This window comes from Mustela nigripes, chromosome 1 (genome assembly GCF_022355385.1).
Source record: "Mustela nigripes isolate SB6536 chromosome 1, MUSNIG.SB6536, whole genome shotgun sequence".
Classification (NCBI taxonomy): domain Eukaryota; kingdom Metazoa; phylum Chordata; class Mammalia; order Carnivora; family Mustelidae; genus Mustela; species Mustela nigripes.
In genome coordinates, this window is record NC_081557.1 from 243,081,768 (window position 1) to 243,101,862 (window position 20,095).

The 20,095-nt window shown below is 41.2% G+C and overlaps 1 protein-coding gene and 1 pseudogene across 4 annotated transcripts in view; both read right to left on the reverse strand.

Moving 5' to 3' along the window:
* FRYL (FRY like transcription coactivator) overlaps nucleotides 1-20,095 on the reverse strand; it is a 221,575-nt gene that overhangs the window by 4,704 nt on the left and 196,776 nt on the right. For 3 of the 4 annotated variants that reach the window (XM_059383630.1, XM_059383604.1, XM_059383614.1), the window contains 6 exons: nucleotides 15,078-15,328; nucleotides 11,966-12,173; nucleotides 9,886-10,035; nucleotides 8,675-8,773; nucleotides 3,391-3,459; nucleotides 194-211 (listed from right to left, as the gene is read on the reverse strand). In XM_059383630.1, the coding sequence (XP_059239613.1) occupies nucleotides 194-211; nucleotides 3,391-3,459; nucleotides 8,675-8,773; nucleotides 9,886-10,035; nucleotides 11,966-12,173; nucleotides 15,078-15,328 (795 nt within the window). The remainder of the gene's footprint in view (nucleotides 1-193; nucleotides 212-3,390; nucleotides 3,460-8,674; nucleotides 8,774-9,885; nucleotides 10,036-11,965; nucleotides 12,174-15,077; nucleotides 15,329-20,095) is intronic. The other variant, XM_059383621.1, reaches the window with a different exon arrangement.
* LOC132009470 (U6 spliceosomal RNA) lies at nucleotides 7,975-8,074 on the reverse strand (annotated as a pseudogene).

The following is a 20,095-nucleotide window of genomic DNA, read 5'->3' on the forward strand; positions in this document are numbered from 1 at the left end:
CAAAAAAGGTGGCTGCTAGTTTGCGCATATCAGCAAATCTCTTTAGAGGACCAACATTTCATGGATTAGGGCTATGCGGAACTGAAGCATACTCTTAAAGTAGTCCATGACAAAACATTGCTAGATCACAAATGGCAAATGAAAATCAGTTTGTCTGACATGGATAATCTATAAATTAAGACAGGTCACTTACTGCTAGAATTTCCATTTGCTAAGCAAGAAGGTGATCGGTTCACAAAAAATACAAAGGAAGAAAAAGACCAAGAATTAGTGTAAGACATCATTTTAAGTAGGGTCACAGATGTCCCAGGCAAACTGAAGAACATTTAATTGCATCCAAAAGAAAAATTTGCTATTTCCAGGATAAAACTTTTTATATACTTACTGTAACAATCCAGCGTACTTTAAACTCTTTGACAAATAACTAAATTACCTTTAGGCTATAATTTGTTTCTTGTGTGAAAGCTACACAGGACAAAAGTGAACTAATGTGATATAGGGAAACTTGGCTAGTATAAGTGATCTAAAAGAAAAAGCAAGTGTCATAAAATTTCCATCAGTAAAGTGGAAAATTTCTGACTGGACAGTGAGACATGAATTACTGTTTTTAGAAACGAACTTGCTTATGATCTTATAAATACCCACGAGAACATTATCTCTGGTGTGGGTCCAGGCTTCCTACCCTTACTAATTAGGTCCCACGTTGCCATTAACTGGTGGAGTCAGAACACAGAATGTCAAATGCAGAGGTGTGTTTTAAAATGCATTCCAGGGGCACCTGGGTGGCTCAGTGGGTTGAAGCCTCTGTCTTTGGCTCAGGCCCCGCATCGGGCTCTCCGCTCAGCGGGGAGCCTGCTTCCCTCTCTCTCTGCCTGCCTCTCTGCCTACTTGTGATCTTTGTCTGTCAAATAAAAAATAAAAAATCTTAAAAAAAAAATGCATTCCAGAGTGCAATTTAGTGAACTTCAGAAGTTCAGCCCAACTACGTTTGAGTCAAAACAGATGATGTACGTAAAATATAGAGTAAAACATCTAGTTTAAGGACTATTTAAAAATATTCTATTAAAATATCTATAGCCACTTGGACCTAGTTTCTGGTCCATTCTAGAGAAGAATGATTTTTAATTCAAATGGCAATTGTTACAATGTAAATATTGCTTCTAAAAGTTCCTTTGAAGTCTGCTTTTCAAAACAGTGTCCTCTGAAGGACTGTTTATATAACGTTCCTATCCATTTAGAAAGGATTTTCTAAGCAAAGGTGAACTTCGGTTCCATTTTGCTTCCTTATGTATTACGTGGATAGTCATTCCGTGAATTATTAGTTGAGCATAATCCAATGCCAAACATACTAGCATATCTAAATTTGAGGTTCTGCTTTATACGGTTTTATATGGAAACTAACAACCACTTGAGTTTCAAATACTTTTCCTCACTTCTATTCGCCGAAAAAATGGAACTGGCTCCAAATGCACACACTCATAGCATCCACTTTGGGATGTAATGGGAAAGAAACCATGATGGGGTACGCGGGTGGCTCAGTCAGTTAAGCACCCGACTCTTGTTTCTCAGCTCAGGTCATGATCTGAGGAAAGCACATCGTGGGTCATGAGATTGAGCCCCATGTCGGGCTCCGGAGGGAGTCTGCCTGAGAGCTGAGACTCTCTCCCTCTCCCTCTGCCCCTCCACTGCTTGCTCTCTCCCTCTCTCAAATCAATCTCTGGTCACAACTGTAGGAGATGACACAAATGTAGTAAATCGTGTAGCTCTGAATTACCAGAAGTCACTTTAAATATGCCAACCTTCCAGATTTGAAATTCTTGATATTCAGTGTACTGAAGTTGGCAGGTATATTTTTTTCATTTTTAAGTATTTATTATGCAAAATAATTTTCATACACAGCGACAGATACTAGTAATGTGTAACAGGTGTCCTCAATCTCAAGGAGCTGAATGTAAAAGGAGCGAGAAGATATAAATGAAATTCTAAAATGTACAGTTTTCTGTTTTCACTTAGTCGAAAGCCTCGAGCTATATTAACTGACTTAGACTCTTGTAGATGGAACTCATTTTCTTCAAGGCAGAGAAATGTATGAAATCACTTCATCTAATCACCTAACTTATGTAGGAAAAAAGGAGTTTATGTTACATACTCAAGCCATGCAGTTAAACAGTGGTGAAGATAAAACCAAAGGCTCCAATTCTAGTTTAGAGTTAATTCCTCATTTTCCCATGTTTCTTTCTTTACACAGGTCATCTGACCATTTCCTTGTAACACAGCGCAGGATTAGGAGTCAGCCCGCCTAGATTAAATCGTAATTCTCTCTCTCTTTTTTTTAAAGATTTTATTTATTTATTTGACAGGCAGAAATCAAAAGTAGGCAGAGAGGCAGGCAGAGAGAGAGAGAGAGAGAGAGGTGGAAGCAGGCTCCCTGCTGAGCAGAGAGCATGATGAGGGGCTCGATCCCAGAACACTGGGATCATGACCTGATCCGAAGGCAGAGGTTTTAACCCACTGAGCCACCCAGGCTCCCCTGTAACTCTTTTCTTACTGATTTTAGATACATTGACTTCTCTGAGCCTCAGCTTCCTCATCTGCAAAATGGGGATAATAATAGCATCTCTGAGACACAGTTGTAAGGACAGAGATACTGAATGTGAAATGCATACTGTTATTTTCTCAACATTTCAGTTTTTTAAAAAAACTTCATGTTAAATAGTACAATAGGGGCTTTTACAGTGACAAGAAATGCGTAACAGCGTAACCAATGTTGAAAAAGCCTGGAATTCTGATGTCAATGCAGACGTTGTTAATTTTAACTGATGACTGTGTTTTCCCCATAGGATGCTATATTCCTATTAGAATAATTTGTAGGGCCTAATTTATCCTCATTTAATGTAATGTGTTATATATATGTACTTGAAGAACATATTTTACTTTTACTTTCATGCTATACAAAAATTTTAATTTATCCAATCTCAGAATTTCACCTTCAGAAAGGCCACCATGAATGTATATAACATTACTCTCAGGTTTGCTTTCCCGACCAATTTATCTGCAGAATACTAATGCAGAACAAACATTTTTTGAAGAGGCAGATGCAGCAAGTACGGTCTAACCTGGACTGCCCAGATACCCATCAAGCTTATCTGCTGAATGTTATTAAGCTGCAGTCCCAAGCTGGCTGTTCATTTTTATTAAAGTGCATTTTTCATTACTAAGCCAATATCTCATTGAACCCAACTTTGACCAAGATGGTTCTGATAACAAAAATGGAAAGTGTTATAAATTTTAATTCTAGGATTATCAAGCAGGGACCTTCGCGCACACACACACTTCATTTTACCTGATCTAGAAATTCTACCTTAGCAAAACTAAGCAGAGAAGACTTACCTGGGCTTCTGTGTTTATCCTGTATAGGTCTTCTTTGGCACCAAATGTCCGCTTACAGTTGTCTAACCACTAAAGAAATAAGTAAATTTTAACATAGTGATTGTACAGTGCACCATGAAACTGGTAATAAAACAGCCTGTGTGTATAAAAATCACTTTACAAGTGAACTTGAAGTTCTGGGACTGGTTATAGACAGGTCCTTCAGTCTCCACTTGAGCCTAATTATACGCAGCAGCCCAGAGCAGAACAGCGCTGTTAAGTACAAGCAGACGCACACACTCGGGCTTCGCTCACAGAAATGCAATAAAGCGTCTTCTCTTCCAGGGACGCCTGGCGCTCCTTTTCAGTCAACAGCAGCCTTCATTTTGCAGATTTTATTGGAAATCTTCTCAACCTATACCTGACCTGTGTCTAACGAAAGATGAGGCAATAAAAGACGTGCTTCCCTCCAGAGGCACAATTTAATAAAAGCAACTTCAAATTAAGCAGGTCGGTTTGTAATTCTCAGAAGTGTAATTCTCAGAAGACTGGTGTCCGTTTTAATTAGTGAAACAGAAACCCAAATCCATTTTAAATCTTGTTTTTATTTTTTCCCTTTTCTTCCTTTTGGACATTAATGAATGACAAACATGTTATCTCCGAAGCATACTGGATACAGAAGCCACATGTGGTTTTTTCCCCCTTATCCACGGGCTATTCCTAAAGTTGGGTATTTATTTAAGGTATCCTTTCCTTGGTCAAATAAAAATAACAGTATTGTAGTTTAGTGGGGAAAGTGTGGGGCTCGTAGAATGTCCGAGCTGAAGTAAAAGCTGAGAGCCTCCAAGGGAAGCTCTGGGTTTAGACAGTTCGATTTTTTTTTTTAATGTTTTATTTATTTATTTGACAGACAGAGATCACAAGTAGGCAGAGAGGCAGGCAGAGAGAGAGAGAGACGGGGAAGCAGGCTCCCTGCTGAGCAGTGAGCCCGATGCGGGGCTTGATCCCAAGACTCTGGGATCATGACCTGAGCTGAAGGCAGAGGCTTTAACCCACTGAGCCACCTAGGCACCCCAACAGTTCGATATTCTTAATGTCTGTTCTTTTTACTTCCTGGTTCTTTACGTGTGTGCTCGATTAAGCATAAAACTAATATATATATAAGAAATTAAGACTTTGAGAAAAACTACTCGCTACGTTAGGATACACTCTGAAATGTCTCAGTACTACCAGGCATTTAAAATGCTCAGCTGTAGCTGATTGTTCTACACGCAGAGAATGAAAATTAGACCTCTCAGTTATATCAAAACAGTTCTTTGACCTTATGTTGCTTTTATTCTAGTCCCTCAGACTGCACAGGCCCTTAGGCTTTGGCTTGACAGCATCTCTGAGGAAACATGTTAAGCTTTCCTAGTGAGATAGGCAGCCGGAAGCCACTGTCAGAAGCGATCCAGCAGACTTCTTAATGTGAAGAACATTCGGCTGAAATCTATTGTAGAATGTGTCAGTATTTATTCATACAGAATGTTAAAATGCATCCATACCTAATCATCCTCACTAATCTAGTCCAATTTGTTCAAGTTGACTAATAAATTAGAAAAAACAGTAATTGATTATTTAAAGTCCCATTCTTAGAAAATGTGATTTTTTCTATTGTATGACCAGTGATCTAGCATTTTGGGAGCTTTAATTTCTTTTTTTCCACTACATTAAAAGACACGTCCCGAGGCTACAGTCCCATGGCTGCACACTGGCCTGGACAGCACAGGCCCATGCGATTCCAGCCAGTGTGGACCAGACACAGGAGTCTGTGTACACAATGTCTTCAGTTCATATCCAGTCAGTCTCCCTGCCATTACTGTTTCTTTACTCAAGGCTCCAGTGAAGGTTAAGACAACGGAGAGGTTCGGCTGCTGGGCGTGATGAGTAGCTTGTATAAGGCCAGTCCTCCGAGGACAACCACAGAAGCAGAATACCGTCTGCCAGGATTGAGGGAGTTAGACCAAAGCCCTGAAAGGGAGCCCGGTGGAGATTCCAGTGTTTACTGCAGGGGATCTGCTTACTCGAAGCTTTGCTTATTCCTCAGGCAGAGGGGCTGAACAGATAGCGTGGGTGTGTGGCCCACGGTCTCACTGAGCTGGGAAAACAGGGTCATCAAAGGTAGGGAAGTTTTGAGGGCCAGGATGCTGGAGGAAAGGGGCCTGCAGAGAAGGCGCCCCACTGTGTGCAGCTTCCCTCGGGACGCTGCTGCTCTAACGTCTAACATGTGCGGGTGGCAAGGCTAGAAAACCAAGCAGCAGCATCTGGGAGGCTAAAAATGGAAGCAGAGATTTCTGGTCTCCTCGTGTTGAAAAGAAGAACTGGTCATTAGCGGCCAGGATGGCGGGGGTCCTGATGCACACCCCAGGCTTTCACTCATGACCCTCAGGAGACTCAAGGTGTAATGGAAGACCGTCTTAATTATAATACTGTAATAGCAAAAACGAGTAGAGGGGGAAAAAACCCGAGCAACAAGAAAAACTTGGTTCCAAGACAAGAAAGGAGGAAAAAAGGTAACGAAGAACAGATGGGGGAGGGGCGCCTGGGGGGCTGGTCAGAACAGATGGGGTTGGGGCGCCTGGGGGACTGGTCAGGAAAAGGCAAGGATGTCTCAGACTTCCGAGGCGGCAAACTAGCCTCCATCTAGCCAAGTTCTAAAAGGCTGTGGACACAGGCATGACTTATCAAGGTCACTAATAGTAGCAATCTATCACAGCTTCTATGGTAGGCAAATCTATCTGAAGACACAGAAGGCACTAACCATAATGGAAAGGAGACGGGTAACTTGGACTTAATTAAAACTGAACACCTGTGTTCATCAAAGGATGCTATTAATAGTAAAAATGCTAGCCACAGAGAAGGGAAAAAATTTATAATACATCCAGTAAAAGGCTTGTGTTTAGAATAAACTCCTAGAAATCAGTAAGAAATCCATAAATAATCTATTTCCAAAAATGGACAAGATACTTGAAGGCACAGTTCAAAAAATGCCTAAATGAAAATACCTATTTGAGTAGGTGCTCAGGGGAAATGCACAATAATACCGTAAGATACTGCACACCCACCGGCATGACTAAAATTTTAAAAGCTGGAAATACCAATGGTGGTGAAGATATGAAGCAAAGTAGCTCTTGTCCACACTTCTGCAGGGATTATAAACTGACGGAGCATCTTTTAGGAAAGCGCATGGCAGAATCTAATAAAGGGGAACAAATGTTCTACCCCATGACCCAGCAATTCTCTGCAAATACTCAACAGATATACGATCCCAAGTACACAAAAGATAAGCACAAGCATGTACATGGCGGGGTGGTTTCAGTCCCCCAAAGTCCACGGCAGCCCGGAAGCAGTGATCCTCCTCCGACCTATCGCTGGAAGGTCAATGGTCACCTCACGCTACGTCACAGAGCCTCCATCATTCACCTCTCCATCTCACCCTGAAGGCACTGCATCATCTCCCGTCATCACGGGAAGGGGAGAGTCCCATATAATTAATGTATTTTGAAAGAAAAAGAGACCACCTTCCACAGCCTCTCTTCCAGTCCATTATTACTGTTGTTAATCTTTCACTGAGCCTACTTAAAAAGTTCATCATGTACAGGAAAAACACAGTATATACATAGGGTTCTGGGACTTTCTATGGTTACAGGCATCCACTGGGGCTCTTGGAATGTACCCCCCACGGACAAGGGGGACTACTGTGTTTGTAAGATGACCAGATCTTGCCCGATAGTTTCCCAACGTCGAAAACTCTTCCCTCCTTACCCATCCATCATTACTCTGTCAGTCCAGATGTAAGATTCCCTCCTCCCTTATAAGGGGAGAAAGCCTTAATATTAGTATGTTCTCATACCGTATTCTTTCCCTGAAAGAATCTCACCATCTAAAATTACCGTCTGTCCAGGCCTAAGGTCTGGTCTCTATTCCATGAAGCTTTCCTAATGGCCCAAAGTGACCTTGCTTTGGAAATCACAGTGTATAGCATCAGGTCTGTTAGGCCTGTGCAGTGCTGTGGAGTCTCTCTCACTGCCAGTACTTGTGTTTATGCCTCGACCCTTCACTTCTGTTACTAATTATTCATCTATAGTGTTTGTGCTTTATAGTCTCACCTAGTATGTTAAGGGAACAAGAGCCAGGTTTTATACTTTTCATTGGCCTTTATGTGATAGATACAAATTTTTAATTAAAATTTCTTTTAAGAACTAGTTTCAGGTGTAGAATTCAGTGATTCGTCACTTCCGACTCCCAGCGCGCATCCCGACGAGTGCCCTCCTCAATCCCCATCCCCCGTTTACCCCATCCCCCCACCCCCGCCCCCCGCCCAGCAGCCCTCAGTTTGTTCTCTATCAGGAAGAGTCTAGGTCTTGGTTTGCCCCCTCTCTCTTTCCCCCTATGCTCATTTGTTTTGTTTCTTCAATTCCACTTATGGGTGAGATCCTGTGGTAACTGTCTTTCTCTGACTGACTGGTCTCCCCCAGCATAAAACCCTCTGGGTCCACCCATGTTGTTGCAATGATAGGATTTCATTCTTTTTTTATGGCTGAGTAATATTCCCCCCCCCCCCCCCAAAATATGGACCACCTGACGAATCTGCATGTCATCCTTGCACAGGGACTAAGCTTATCTTGGGACTGTTCCAATTTTAGTATAAGCTGTCGAAGTGAGCGCTCCACGGCACAGATACTTAATACTAATTAATGAAAGATCTATCTATTCTAGGAAAAAAATGTCTCCTACATATCGTTTGTGTGAAAAGGAGAAAATAAACACTTTTCAGTTTTCTTGCCCCTGCTAACTATAAAACCTTTCCTCTCTGGGAACAGGACTAGTGTTGTTTTGCAGTGCCTGACGGGAGCGGAAGACACACTTCTTGGCGAGTGCTGTCTATAATCTACTACACATCTCTTTCTCCCACTGCTTGCCCGCATACAGGTTGCAAGAAAAAGATGCCAGCTTTGTCACAGGTGACACGTTTTCTGGATTACAACAGCACAGTGCCTTCTCAGAGAACTAATGCTTTTATCTCTCCCCTTGCCCTGTGGATAGTTTTCCAGGGTGTTCTTAAGCTCTTAGAGGGCTGATTTCTAAAAGCCAACGATGGGGATTCACCGGACAGAGAGTTCAGAGGGAGGCCCCACGTTTCTCGGTAAAACCCTGAGGCAAGTGCTAAGAGGTCCCCTTTTCTAGCTTGGTTGTTCAGCTGCCAAGTTAACATTTCTCTTGTCAAAAGCGAGCTACTTTTTTCCTGTGGTGAAGCGAGACTGACCTGCTCAGCTGCTTCTCTCTTAGCATTGTATGTATCCAGGTGTTCCTGCAACTCCAAAACACTGAACTTGAGTGTTTCCAGCAAACCGCATGACATCAGCTGTCAAATCAGAAACATTGAGCCAGGTTATCATTTCTTTTCTTTTTTTAAGATTTTATTTATTATTTGAGAGAGGCAGAGAGCGAGGGAGAGAGCACAAGCAGGGAGGAGAGGGAGACGCAGACTCCCCGCCAAGCAGGGAGCCCGATGCGGGGCTCGACCCCAGGACCCTGGGATCATGACCTGGAGCCAAAGGCAGACAGATGCCCAACCGACTGAGCCACCCAGGTGCCCCCAGGTCATCATTTCTGATCACGGTCATGAGACTGGTAACTTTTGGGCCATGGAATTTCTGTTAGTTGGTTTTCGGCCCAACTTAGTGCCAATGTCCCTTTACTGCATTCGGTCCCATACAGTGAAGGGCTGACCGTTCACTGAAACACAGTATGAACGCACTGGGACTTCAGGGATGCCAGCAAGGACAAGCGTGGCTTCAAATGCTTTCCAGAACTGCCTCAGGTGAGAAATGGCATGCCAGAGTAGTATAGATCTTAAAGGTAACACTCTTGAAGCTTCTTAAACCTTAATTCTCTAAACATCTTTTTCTTTTCTTTCTTTTTTTTTTTAAAGAGAGAGGGAGAATCTTAAGCAGGCTCCATGTCCAACGTGGAGCCCAATGTGGGGTTTGATCTCACCACCCCGAGAGATCATGACCTGAGCAGAAAACAAGAGTCTGACACTTAACCGACTGAGCCACCCCGGTTCCCCTCTCTCAATATCTTGATACAGGATCTCTGAGTATGTTTGCAAACAAAATGGGAGGACTGAGCTCTGGGCTCTTCACAGGGGTAGGTCTAGCCCTCTCCTACCCACTTTTACTCAAGAATTGGAAAAGAAGTAGCCATGTCCAGAGTAGGGCCCTCCCGCTTCCCCATCTGGGACTCTGTGAAGGGTGAGGACAGTGAGGGCTCAGAATCAGAAAGAGTCGCAAGTCACTGCCTAGAATATGCTAGATATTTTTAGTCAAATTTTGCTAGATATTTTTAGTCAAACTGAAAATATAAGCCTTTAAACTTCAAAATTCTCAACTGTCTTTTAAAAAAAAAAGACCATTTACTGATTGGTGCCATTCCCATTTAGCCTTTATAATAAGTCTTTATATAAAAACTTACTGTTTCAGCATCCACGAAGACCGTCGGGCATTCTGAACACATCATCATCACTTCCAGCGAACTTTTAAACTTGGCACCGATGCGCTGCAGGCTCTCACCAAGAAAGCTGACTGCCTCATTAGTTATATCTCCAAACTTTCTTTGAATTGACTATGGAGAAAAGCATTAAAATATTTTTAGTGTTTCCTAAGAAGGCCTTTTTTTTTTTCATCTTTAAGAAGTGTAATTTATAGTTAGGGCAAATTTTATTTTAAAATTATTATTGTAGTGATACATAGAATTCTAATAACTGGTCTGTAAATTCATTTGTTTAGGCTCGTTAGGAAATGTTAATTTCACAAAATGATCAGAATTTACGAAATCATGACTACTGAAAAAAGAAAGCAATGATCCATGCCATTTGTCTCCCCATTTCTGAGATGTTTTTCATTAGGAGAGAGAGAAGGAATACAGGCTGCCCTTCACTGGAAATAAAGTCCTTACATGTCTGAAGAATTAGCTCTTCTAAAGTTTTAGTTGAAAGAAACCTTTAGTAAATGCAGTTTACTGTGCCTGGCTATGGGATCCATCTGATTTAATTAAAAGTCCTAAAGATGCACTGAAGGTACGATCTTCTCAGAACTTAAGAATACTCATTAACATAAAATAGGTCGTGCCTTACCCATAATGAGCGCTCAGTGACTCAGACTACATTTTCACTGGTGAAATTATATGAATAGTCAATGTGTATCCACAGGTATCAATCTGCTTTAATAATAATAAAGTCAGAAGCTACAATCTCAGGCATCAGGAAACAGAGTATCATTGGGAAGAAAAAATACACATAAATAGGAAACCAAGTAGTAGTGCAAAAGGACAGAGTAATTTCATGAGCACTAAATAACCCCCAGGAGGGAGAGACTGGAGGCAGGAGTGGCTGGAAAAGCTCCACTGAGAGTATGTACTTAGCTCAGTCTTCCAAGACGGGCAGCATTCGCTGGGGTCAAAGGGAAAAGCAGGAGCATAATGACTAAGCTGGCATTTCTCTATGCCTTAGTTTCCCTGGCTACAGAGCGCGAGAAATATGTCTACATCTCATAGGTAGGTCTGGTCTAGGGATTAAATAATGTAAATCGCTTAAGCGCAATGCCAGGTGTGCAGTGAGAGCTTGATACAGGTGCGCTTATGTTATTATTCCTACACTTGGAAGCAATCTTAGCTAAAATGTTTAAGGTGTGCGGAGACACAGCCAATTAACTGAGTACTTAATTATAAGCTGTTTTATGCTAGTGACTGCAAACCCCTTGAACGCAGGGACTATGCTTCTTATTTTTTATGGCATCCTGGATGGTGCCCACCTTACTGCAGAAAATTTATCAGTTTTTATCCTGTTCAAGTTTTATTTTAGTTGCCTGAGGGGAGATATCTGTACTAGTTATTGTATCAATAATCGGCAGTACTACAGTGTCATAATATAAATTTAAATAATATCACTATCTTTGGGGAAACTTTTTTTTCTAAATATTGATTTTTTGGTGGGAGGGGTAAAGGAGAGGGAGGGAGATAGAAACCCAAGCAGACCCAGCTCTGAGCGTGGAGTCCAGTGCCGGGCTTGTTCTCACGACCCTGGGATCACAACCTGAGCTGAAAGCAAGAGCTGGTCGCTCAACACACTATACCACCCAGGAGCTCCGTGGGGGGAATTTTTTTTTTTTTAATGAATAGGAGTGGGAGGGCACCCGGGTGGCTCTGCCTTCAGCTCAGGTCATGATCTCAGGGTCCTGGGATCGAGCCCTGTATCGGGCTCTCTGCTCAGTGGGGAGCCTGCTTCTTCCTCTCTCTCTCTCTCTCTGCTTCTCACCTACTTGTGATCTCTGCCTGTCAAATAAATAAATAAAATCTTAAAAAAAAAAAACCAGCAGTGGGAAGGTGAAAATCTGAGACATTAAGAAAAATAAAAATAGAACAGAATTTGAATTAAAAAATGAAAGAAAATAGAATTTGAGGTACTGATTTTAGATTAAAAAAAAACAACAACAAACCCCATAACTTTATCGGGTAACTGTTAATATAAATTCAGAAAACTTTAAACCTGCCGGACCTGAAACAGCCTGGAGAACACGTGAAAAGTGAACACGGCACAGGACCCGTCGGTGTCAGACAGCATCTGGTTGACATGGCAGCGCCAGGCTTCTTCCTCGTCATCACACACCACCGGCTGAAAAGCAGCGATTATGGCAGAAAGAAACGGTGATGGTAGACGCGACGTCTGGACTTCCGGGAAGCCATCTTGCTCGTCTTCATCTTGACTGTGAATACAAATATCACAGTAATCATAATACTATCCTAAAATAGTTTGAGTCATCCAACTTAGATTGCTTTTATTCAAATTTACACATTGATTTAGAAAGTGCACAACAGGGGCACCTGGGTGGCTTAGTGGGTTAGGGCCTCTGCCTTTGGCTCAGGTCATGATCCCAGGGTCCTGGGATCGAGCCCCGCATTGGGCTCTCCGCTAGGTAGGGAGCCTGCTTCCTCCTCTCTCTCTGCCTGCTGCTCTATTTGTGATCTCTGTCTCTGTCAAATAAATAAATAAATGAATAAATAAATAAATAAATAAAATCTTAAAAAAAAAAAAAAAAAAGAAAGTACAGAACTTAAACTTTGTAAGAAAGTACAAGGAAGCAGGTTTCCGTGTTCCTTCTCCTAAGCATCTTTGGAATTAGAAATTTACTTTCAAGCAACCGGTTTAAAACAAGCCAAGCTCTATAATATGCCAGTGCTCTGCAGTAATTTCCAGCAACTTCTGTGAATAACGCCGTGTAGAATGCTTTCATTTTTAATGATCAATCTTGGAGCCTTTAATTGAACAGGTCCGACTGGTGATGACGACATATAAAGCGTTCTGGCTGTTGGCTTTGGGTCAGGGGCTAGCTTAGCTGCTCTATAAGGATTGTGTGAGTCTATCTTCACAGCAACTCTGAAGGTTGGGCTCTTATTACCTCAGTTGTTGTTTTTTTAAGATTTTATTTATGTATTTGACAGAGACCCAGTGAGAGAGGGAACACAAGCAAGGGGAGTGGGTGAGGGAGAAGCAGGCTTCCTGACAAGCTTGGAGTCCGATGGGGGCTCCGTCCCAGGACCCTGGGATCATGACCTGAGCCGAAAATGGACACTTAACGACTGAGCCCTCAGTTTTACCATGATGAAACAAAAAGTTCAGTGAAATTCGGTATTATGCTTAGGTTATTGGGTGGGAAATGACACAGTCAGAATTTCAACCCAGGACTATGGGTCCAAACCCAAGGTTATAAGCCTCGACACGTACTGGTAGCTCAGCTACTTCATGAGTATATATTATATGCCTTATGGTGTGTAACAGATTGTGGATTCAAAGAAAAATTAGACCAGGCCATCCCTTTGGAGGAATTTATAATCCCAACAGTCAGATAATACAGACAACAATGAAACAATGAAAAGAGATGAAGGTGTGTTTGGGTTGGATCTTCTATAACGAAATGTGTGACCCTGGGTCTTAAGGCTGAAGAGGTGTTTGAATCAGAAACTCCATAAAGAAATGTTTTATCCAAGGTCTTAAAATTGCGAGTTTCACACGACAAAGTATCTCTATAAGGCTTTATAGAAATTATGGAGCAATTCATAAGGAAGGGAGGGATTTGAGTAAAGATGGAGGAAAAAATAAAAATAAAGCAGACATCTGAAGTGAAAACTTTAAGCCATACCTCAAGAAAGTATATTTTTACAATGTCACTGTAGTGATTGATCTTAGCAAAATGTATTTCTTGTAAACCCGAATGGCTATCCCTCTGTATTAGTAGGGGTACACTACTCGATTTCATCTTTGGTATTTGGCCAAAGTCCATCATTTGGCTTCAACCTTTTAGAAAGCCCAATAGTTGAATATCTACCTCCACATCACTTCTAGCATCCCTGCCTTTGTGTACGATGAATGAAATGAGTGACTGCAGGTTACTGCCGTCCAAATCGGTAACGTGAAAATGGTGTATCACTGTGGCAGTTAATATCTGAATGTAGACTTTCAAATACAGGAGAATATTCTAGGTATATTGAAGAGTGAAAACCTCCTTCTGTGCTGTGTATGTTAAAACTCTATTATTACTGGAAGGGGTGCCTGGCCAGCTAAGCTGGAGGAGCACACAACTCTTGATCTCAGGGTTGTGAGTTCAAGCCCCCCACTGGGTAGAGTGCTTAGTTTAATACACACACACACACACCCCTCTATTATCACTTGAAATACAAATGAATGGTTTTTATTGTAAGAGTGAAACTATGAAATATTTGATGACTACTAAATATTAATATTTGATTAAAAATAACTATCAAAGATCTTGAAATTAATGAATGGGGAAGTAGATACACAGACAGTGCATTAAGCTAGACAACTTTATAAAGAACATGATTTTGAGCAACAAATATTTATAAAACTTAAAAGAAAAATAAATAATATCTATTTATTATGACTATTATTAGATTATATATTATGTTATTAATATGACTATATCTACTATTATGACTAATGTCATAATTCTAGATTATTATAGAACAGTTTGGTTTACACACTTCATAACAGCCAAGATTTCTTCTAAGAATTATACGCAATAATGATTATTCAGTTTTGTTAGCCCATGAGTGAAGAAAATGCTCTTTTTGGGAATTCTTGGTACTTTTGATAATATATTTTGGATGTATAGAACATGAACATTTTAAAAGAAGTCATCTAACATCTGACAGTACCAAGAAACGATTACTTCTGCCCATTCTAAAGGTCAAACTTTACAACCATGACCACTGATGAGGAAACTGTAAAATAATTTTTTGGATATATTTCAGATTTATTTTGGTATCACCAAGTTCGTCCCATGATTTTGACACCTGACTCTGGCCACGATGCAGTATTGATCTTAACAACTGGCCATTTGGCATTTTGCCAAAAGAGGAATTTGGTGTCGACTGTTGCTCGCTGTGCTTTGCTTCTCTTTTAAGCAAATTAAAGGTTAGTTACAGAAAATAAATCCATCGCAGTCATTTTATCCTTTACAGTGAAGATGGTATGATTACAGGCTAAAACAAAGAAACAAAAGTTAAGTGAACTGGAAGAGAGAACCATACTTGGGAGGGGCTCAGAGAGGACAACCCCCCGCATTCTAGTGTTTGTGACACCGCAGTCTCACCTAGACAGTCCAGAGAGATCAGCTTCTTCCTCTTCACATCGGTCATCCAGTTCCTTCAAAGCCAAGGTGACATCTTCCTCACAGATGGACTCAGGGTAGCTTTCCGGAGCGAGGGGCTCTGGCATGTCAGCGTCTTCCAAGTCCAGAATCCCCCGACACACAAGAGAATCCTGCTGTTCTTGAATTATGTATGAACCTTCATCTTCAAACGTCGTGATCCCCTGTTCCTCCTTTAATGCTGAACTTGTATCCTGTAAAACAATCACATTTTTATCAAGCTTAAAAACATAAGAAAACATTTTTAATTTATTTTTTTATTTCAAGTTTTGGTTTAAATTCTGCTTAGTTAACATATATGGTAAAATGGGCTTCAGGTATAGAATGTGGTGCTCTCACCACTTACATACAACACCCAGTGCTCATCATCCCAAGTACCCGCCTTCATCCCCGTCACTCATTTAGCCCAACATCCTGCTCACCTCCCTCCATCACACCTCAGTTTGTTCTCTGTAGTTGGGTCTCTTATAATTTGCTTCCCTCTTCTCCCCCTTCCCCTAAGTTCCTCTGTTTTGTTTCTTAAATTCCACATATGAGTGAAATCATGTATTTATCTTTCTGACTTATTTCGCTTAGCAAAATACACTCCTGCTCCATCCACATCCTAGCAAATGGCAAAAGTTCATTCTTTTAGATGCGGACTGGCATTCCATTGTATACAGATGCCACATCTTCTTTATCCATTCATCACTCAGTGGGCATTTGGGCTCTCTCCACAGTTTGGCTATTGTTGATAATGCTGCTATACACATTGGGGTACATGTACCCCTGTGAGTCTATATTTTTGTAACTTTTGGGTAAATACCCAGTAGTGCAATTGCAGGGCCACAGGGTAAGTTCTACTTTTTGAGGTACCACCATACTGTTCTCCAGAGTGGCTGCACCAGCTTGCATTCCCATCAACAGGGCAAGAGGGTTCCCCTTTCTCCTCATCCTCACCAACATCTGTTGTTTCCTGGGTTGTTAGTTCTAGCCATTCTGACAGGTGTGGTTTTGGTCTGTATTTCCCTGATGATGAGTGACGTTGAGCATCTTTTCATGTGTCTGTTAGCCATTTGTGTGTTGTCTTTGGAAAAATGTCTATTCATGTTTTCTGTCCATTTCTTAACTGGATTACTTATTTTTTGGGTGTTGAGTTGTAAGTTCTTTTATAGATTTTGGGTATTAACCCTTTATCAGATTGATCATTTGCAAATGTCTTCTCCCACTCCGGGGTCAACACTAATTTTAATGTGCACAGATATTAGTTTAATCGGTTTGAAAATAAGCACTGTGGTTTCAGTTTTAGGAGTAAAGATCAGCTCCTTTTCAAAGGTGCTTAGTCCTAAGTTACTAATTAGTTGTGCAGTTGTTTCTTTTCTTCTTGGTTCAAAGTGTAATTTTTCTCCCAAAACATGAAAAGTAAGGGAGCCATCCCCTGACCTTAGACCAGTCTGGGCCACAGTTTATACATGTGTAAAATTCATCTATATCATAAAATGAATGAAGGATTTTCACCAGATTCTGGGCTGGGTGCTCTGGGATAAATCAGTAACTATCTCCGATCAGCTTACAACCTAATAATGGGGTTAGTCTAATATGCAAATAGTAGTCATCTGGAGTACATTAAGTGTTAGGTAAATATTACAAACAATATACAGAGGACTACTGGTACTCAAAAAAGGGAGAGGTCACATCTGGTTAAGGCATGGAGGCTAGTCTCCTTGGAGGAAATACCATGTGATGGGGTATGACAAAGATGGGTTAGTGATACTGACATGGGCTGAACGTTTTTATCTCCTCAAAATGCCTACGTTGAAACTCTCACCCCCAGTGTGGTGTACCAGGAGATGGGACCTTTGAACTGTGATTAGGTTTTCAGGAATGCAATGAGTGCCCTTACAAGAAGAGGCCAGAGAGCCAGCTAGGGAGAATACAGCAAGAAGAGCTACCAGGAAGAAAGCCCTCCCCCGCCACCCCCCGCCGCCACACACAATGAATCCACTGGCACCTTGATCTTGGACTCCTTGGCCTCTAGAACTGTGAGAAGTAAATCTCCATTATTGTTAAGCTACCCAGTTTCTCATATTTTGTAAAAGCAGCCCAAGCAGACCAAGACAGCATTTCAGGGAAGAGGACTTAGAAGACAGGAATGGCACAGAAGTGTGGCAGGAAGACACGAAGGATATCACGGGAACACTGGCCTGAGGTTAGTGAGGCAGGGAAAGGAGAAATTCTGACTCTGCACAGAATAGCATTTTTAAATAATATGGGACCCATCATTCCTGAACCATTCCACAAACTTCAATCATTCTAAAAAAAATTCAATACACTGTTTGTATCTGAAATTTTTTAAAAAAAGATTTGGCCATTAAAGCGGTAAGCATTAGTTATCTGGAAAGAGTTTCTGTGATAGTGCTAGAGATATTTCTACACCTAGAGATTTTATTAGCCTGCATCTTTCCATCTATACCAATTTGAATATACCAGGTTGCAATAACCCACCAAACTTCTCAGTTTAATGTCCTCACTTTTCATTAGTTTATACTTGTATCTGGTTGACATTTATTATTGAATAATAATTAGAAAATAGATGTTTTATCTGTAATTATTAACATATACTACATGCTGAAATTTCCTGGGAACACCTAGATTTTATGAAGAGAGGCTTTTGGGCTCATGGAATGGATTCCACTGTTGTATGTGCCTTATGAGAATCAAATTTTCTTGAACTTTATCTTACTACACAGTGATGCATATATGTGCAAACACCCCCCCAATCCAATTACACTCGAAGATTCATTTCCTATAAGGAATAATTTCTGCCATCCATGAATTGGTATCTAAGCTATTATAAATACTAGAAGAAATTCATCTGTGAAGGTTTCTCTAATAAATGCAAATGAAGAACGGACTTAATCTCTTAAAAGCTCAAAGTGTGATGTGTACATATTACAGAGAAGAAAGCAGCAAATGGCTCTAAAGCTTGTCATGACATGAAATGCTGTAGCCTATTCTGTTTCATCTCCCGATAGCAACATAATTTAAGGGACAAAAAAACTGCTCTCAAACAGTTCTAGGAACAATGTTCCTTTTAATTCATAAAGTATTTCACCTATTAAAATTAATTCCTCTTCTTAAGAAACTGCTTTAAAAAACAGAATTATGGTTTTGTTTCATTACTTTGGTGCTTTCACACTTTTTTTTAAAAAAGGGCAATTTGAGGTCGTCTGTCACTATTGGGCATGACAGGGGAAAGCACATTAGGCTAAAATACCTAATGTTCTCCCGCGGACAGCCATTCTTTTGGTGATAATTTTAAAGTCAACAGAACTGTTACTAATGAAATACTATGTTTATGAATATCTCCTTTATCCTCATTCACCTGTGTCACAAAGCTTATGGCGAAAATGAAACCCACGACTGATAAAGGAAATAAACCTAGTAAAGTGAGGTGTTTTTCCTTTAGGGAAAAAAAAATGTCACCAGGAACTTTATAGTGTCTTAGAAAGAAGCCATCAAATACAGTCCTGTTGGATGAATGGCTGTCCCATCTGAAATAAGTTTCCAATATATACAGAAATATATGTGAATTTCCAATTTGTTTCCAATAAATGAGTGATTTCTATCAGAAGTTTACTGTGATTATAGCTTTTAATAACCCAAAATAAAAGATTTCCCATTTGTCAAGTAAACAAAATGACAACACCCAACCATTAACCTTACTGCTTTTGTTAAGAGGGTATTTCTAGTATGAGTCTCTGTTCCCTTGTTTCTAATGAGGCCTTTTTACATGCTGTGATCCAAACCGGATACAGCTGACAGATTATGAGCTAGGAATTAACACTCACACAACAAGCCTCCCAACAACTGAAGGGAATACAGTCTACTTAAAGTGCATCTCTAAACTGGTCGGTCCTCTCCTGGAAACATTTCTCGTTTCATGACTTCCTTCGGGCCCCATTATCTCTTGCTAATACTGCTCTGGTTTATCTCCCCATCTCAGCCTCCTCCTGTCCACACCTCTGACAGAGAGACTTTGCTAGAACACAAACCAGACGGTGCCTTCCCCTGATGACAGGCGCCTGGTCTGTGAACTCATGTGACGGGTACTAGAACCTCCTTTCCTTTTCAACATACAGAAAGAGAGATTTTAAAGAGCAAAATCAGATCTTGTCCCTCTTCTGCCTAAAACCCTCTGATGGTTATCTGCTGTGTGGCTCTCAGACCGGCCCCTCTCTGACTCCTCCTCCGTCTAGCCCTCCTGCTCCCCAGGCTCAAGCCTCAGGGATGGCCTGTTTTTCGGCTACCCCAGGGCCTTTGTACCTGCTGCCTCCCCAGTCTGGGACACTGCCCCCCCACATCTTCGTGTCACTTAGGTCTCACCTCAAATGCTGCTCCACCTTTCTTCCTCACCAATTCCACGTTCCTGTTAGATGTTCTCAGTGTGACTAAGAGGAAGATCACTTTCTGACATGTTATTTATATTTTATTTGTCTAACCTGCTTATCATCCTTTTACTACAATTAAGCTCCAGAAAACCAGGAGCCTTTTTCCACATAGTGCCATATGCCCAGTGCCCAGAATAGCAAGCAACCAGCAGGCAGTAGGGGCTCAAGAAACATTGGTTAAATCACTGAATACTTGCACGGCCTGTACTCTCGCCTAGGGTTCTGGTACGGTGCTTGTCACGGAACAGGTGTCTCTTGAAACAGTGAAAATTCATGACTTGTGATCACCCTGAGGTCAGTGTGGCACGCAGGACCCTTCTCATCCCGGCCCCCATCCGTCTTTCCTTTCCCTCTCCATCCAATTCATTCTCTAGAAATACTCAGTTTCCTGCCGTTACCCAAATATACCACATTATTTCCTCGCTGCCTTGTCTTTCCACATGTCCCTTTGCCTGCAATGTCCCAGATGCCACGAAACCTGTCCTTCACCACCATGACCCCACTGCACAGCTGATCAGCCTCTCCTGAGTT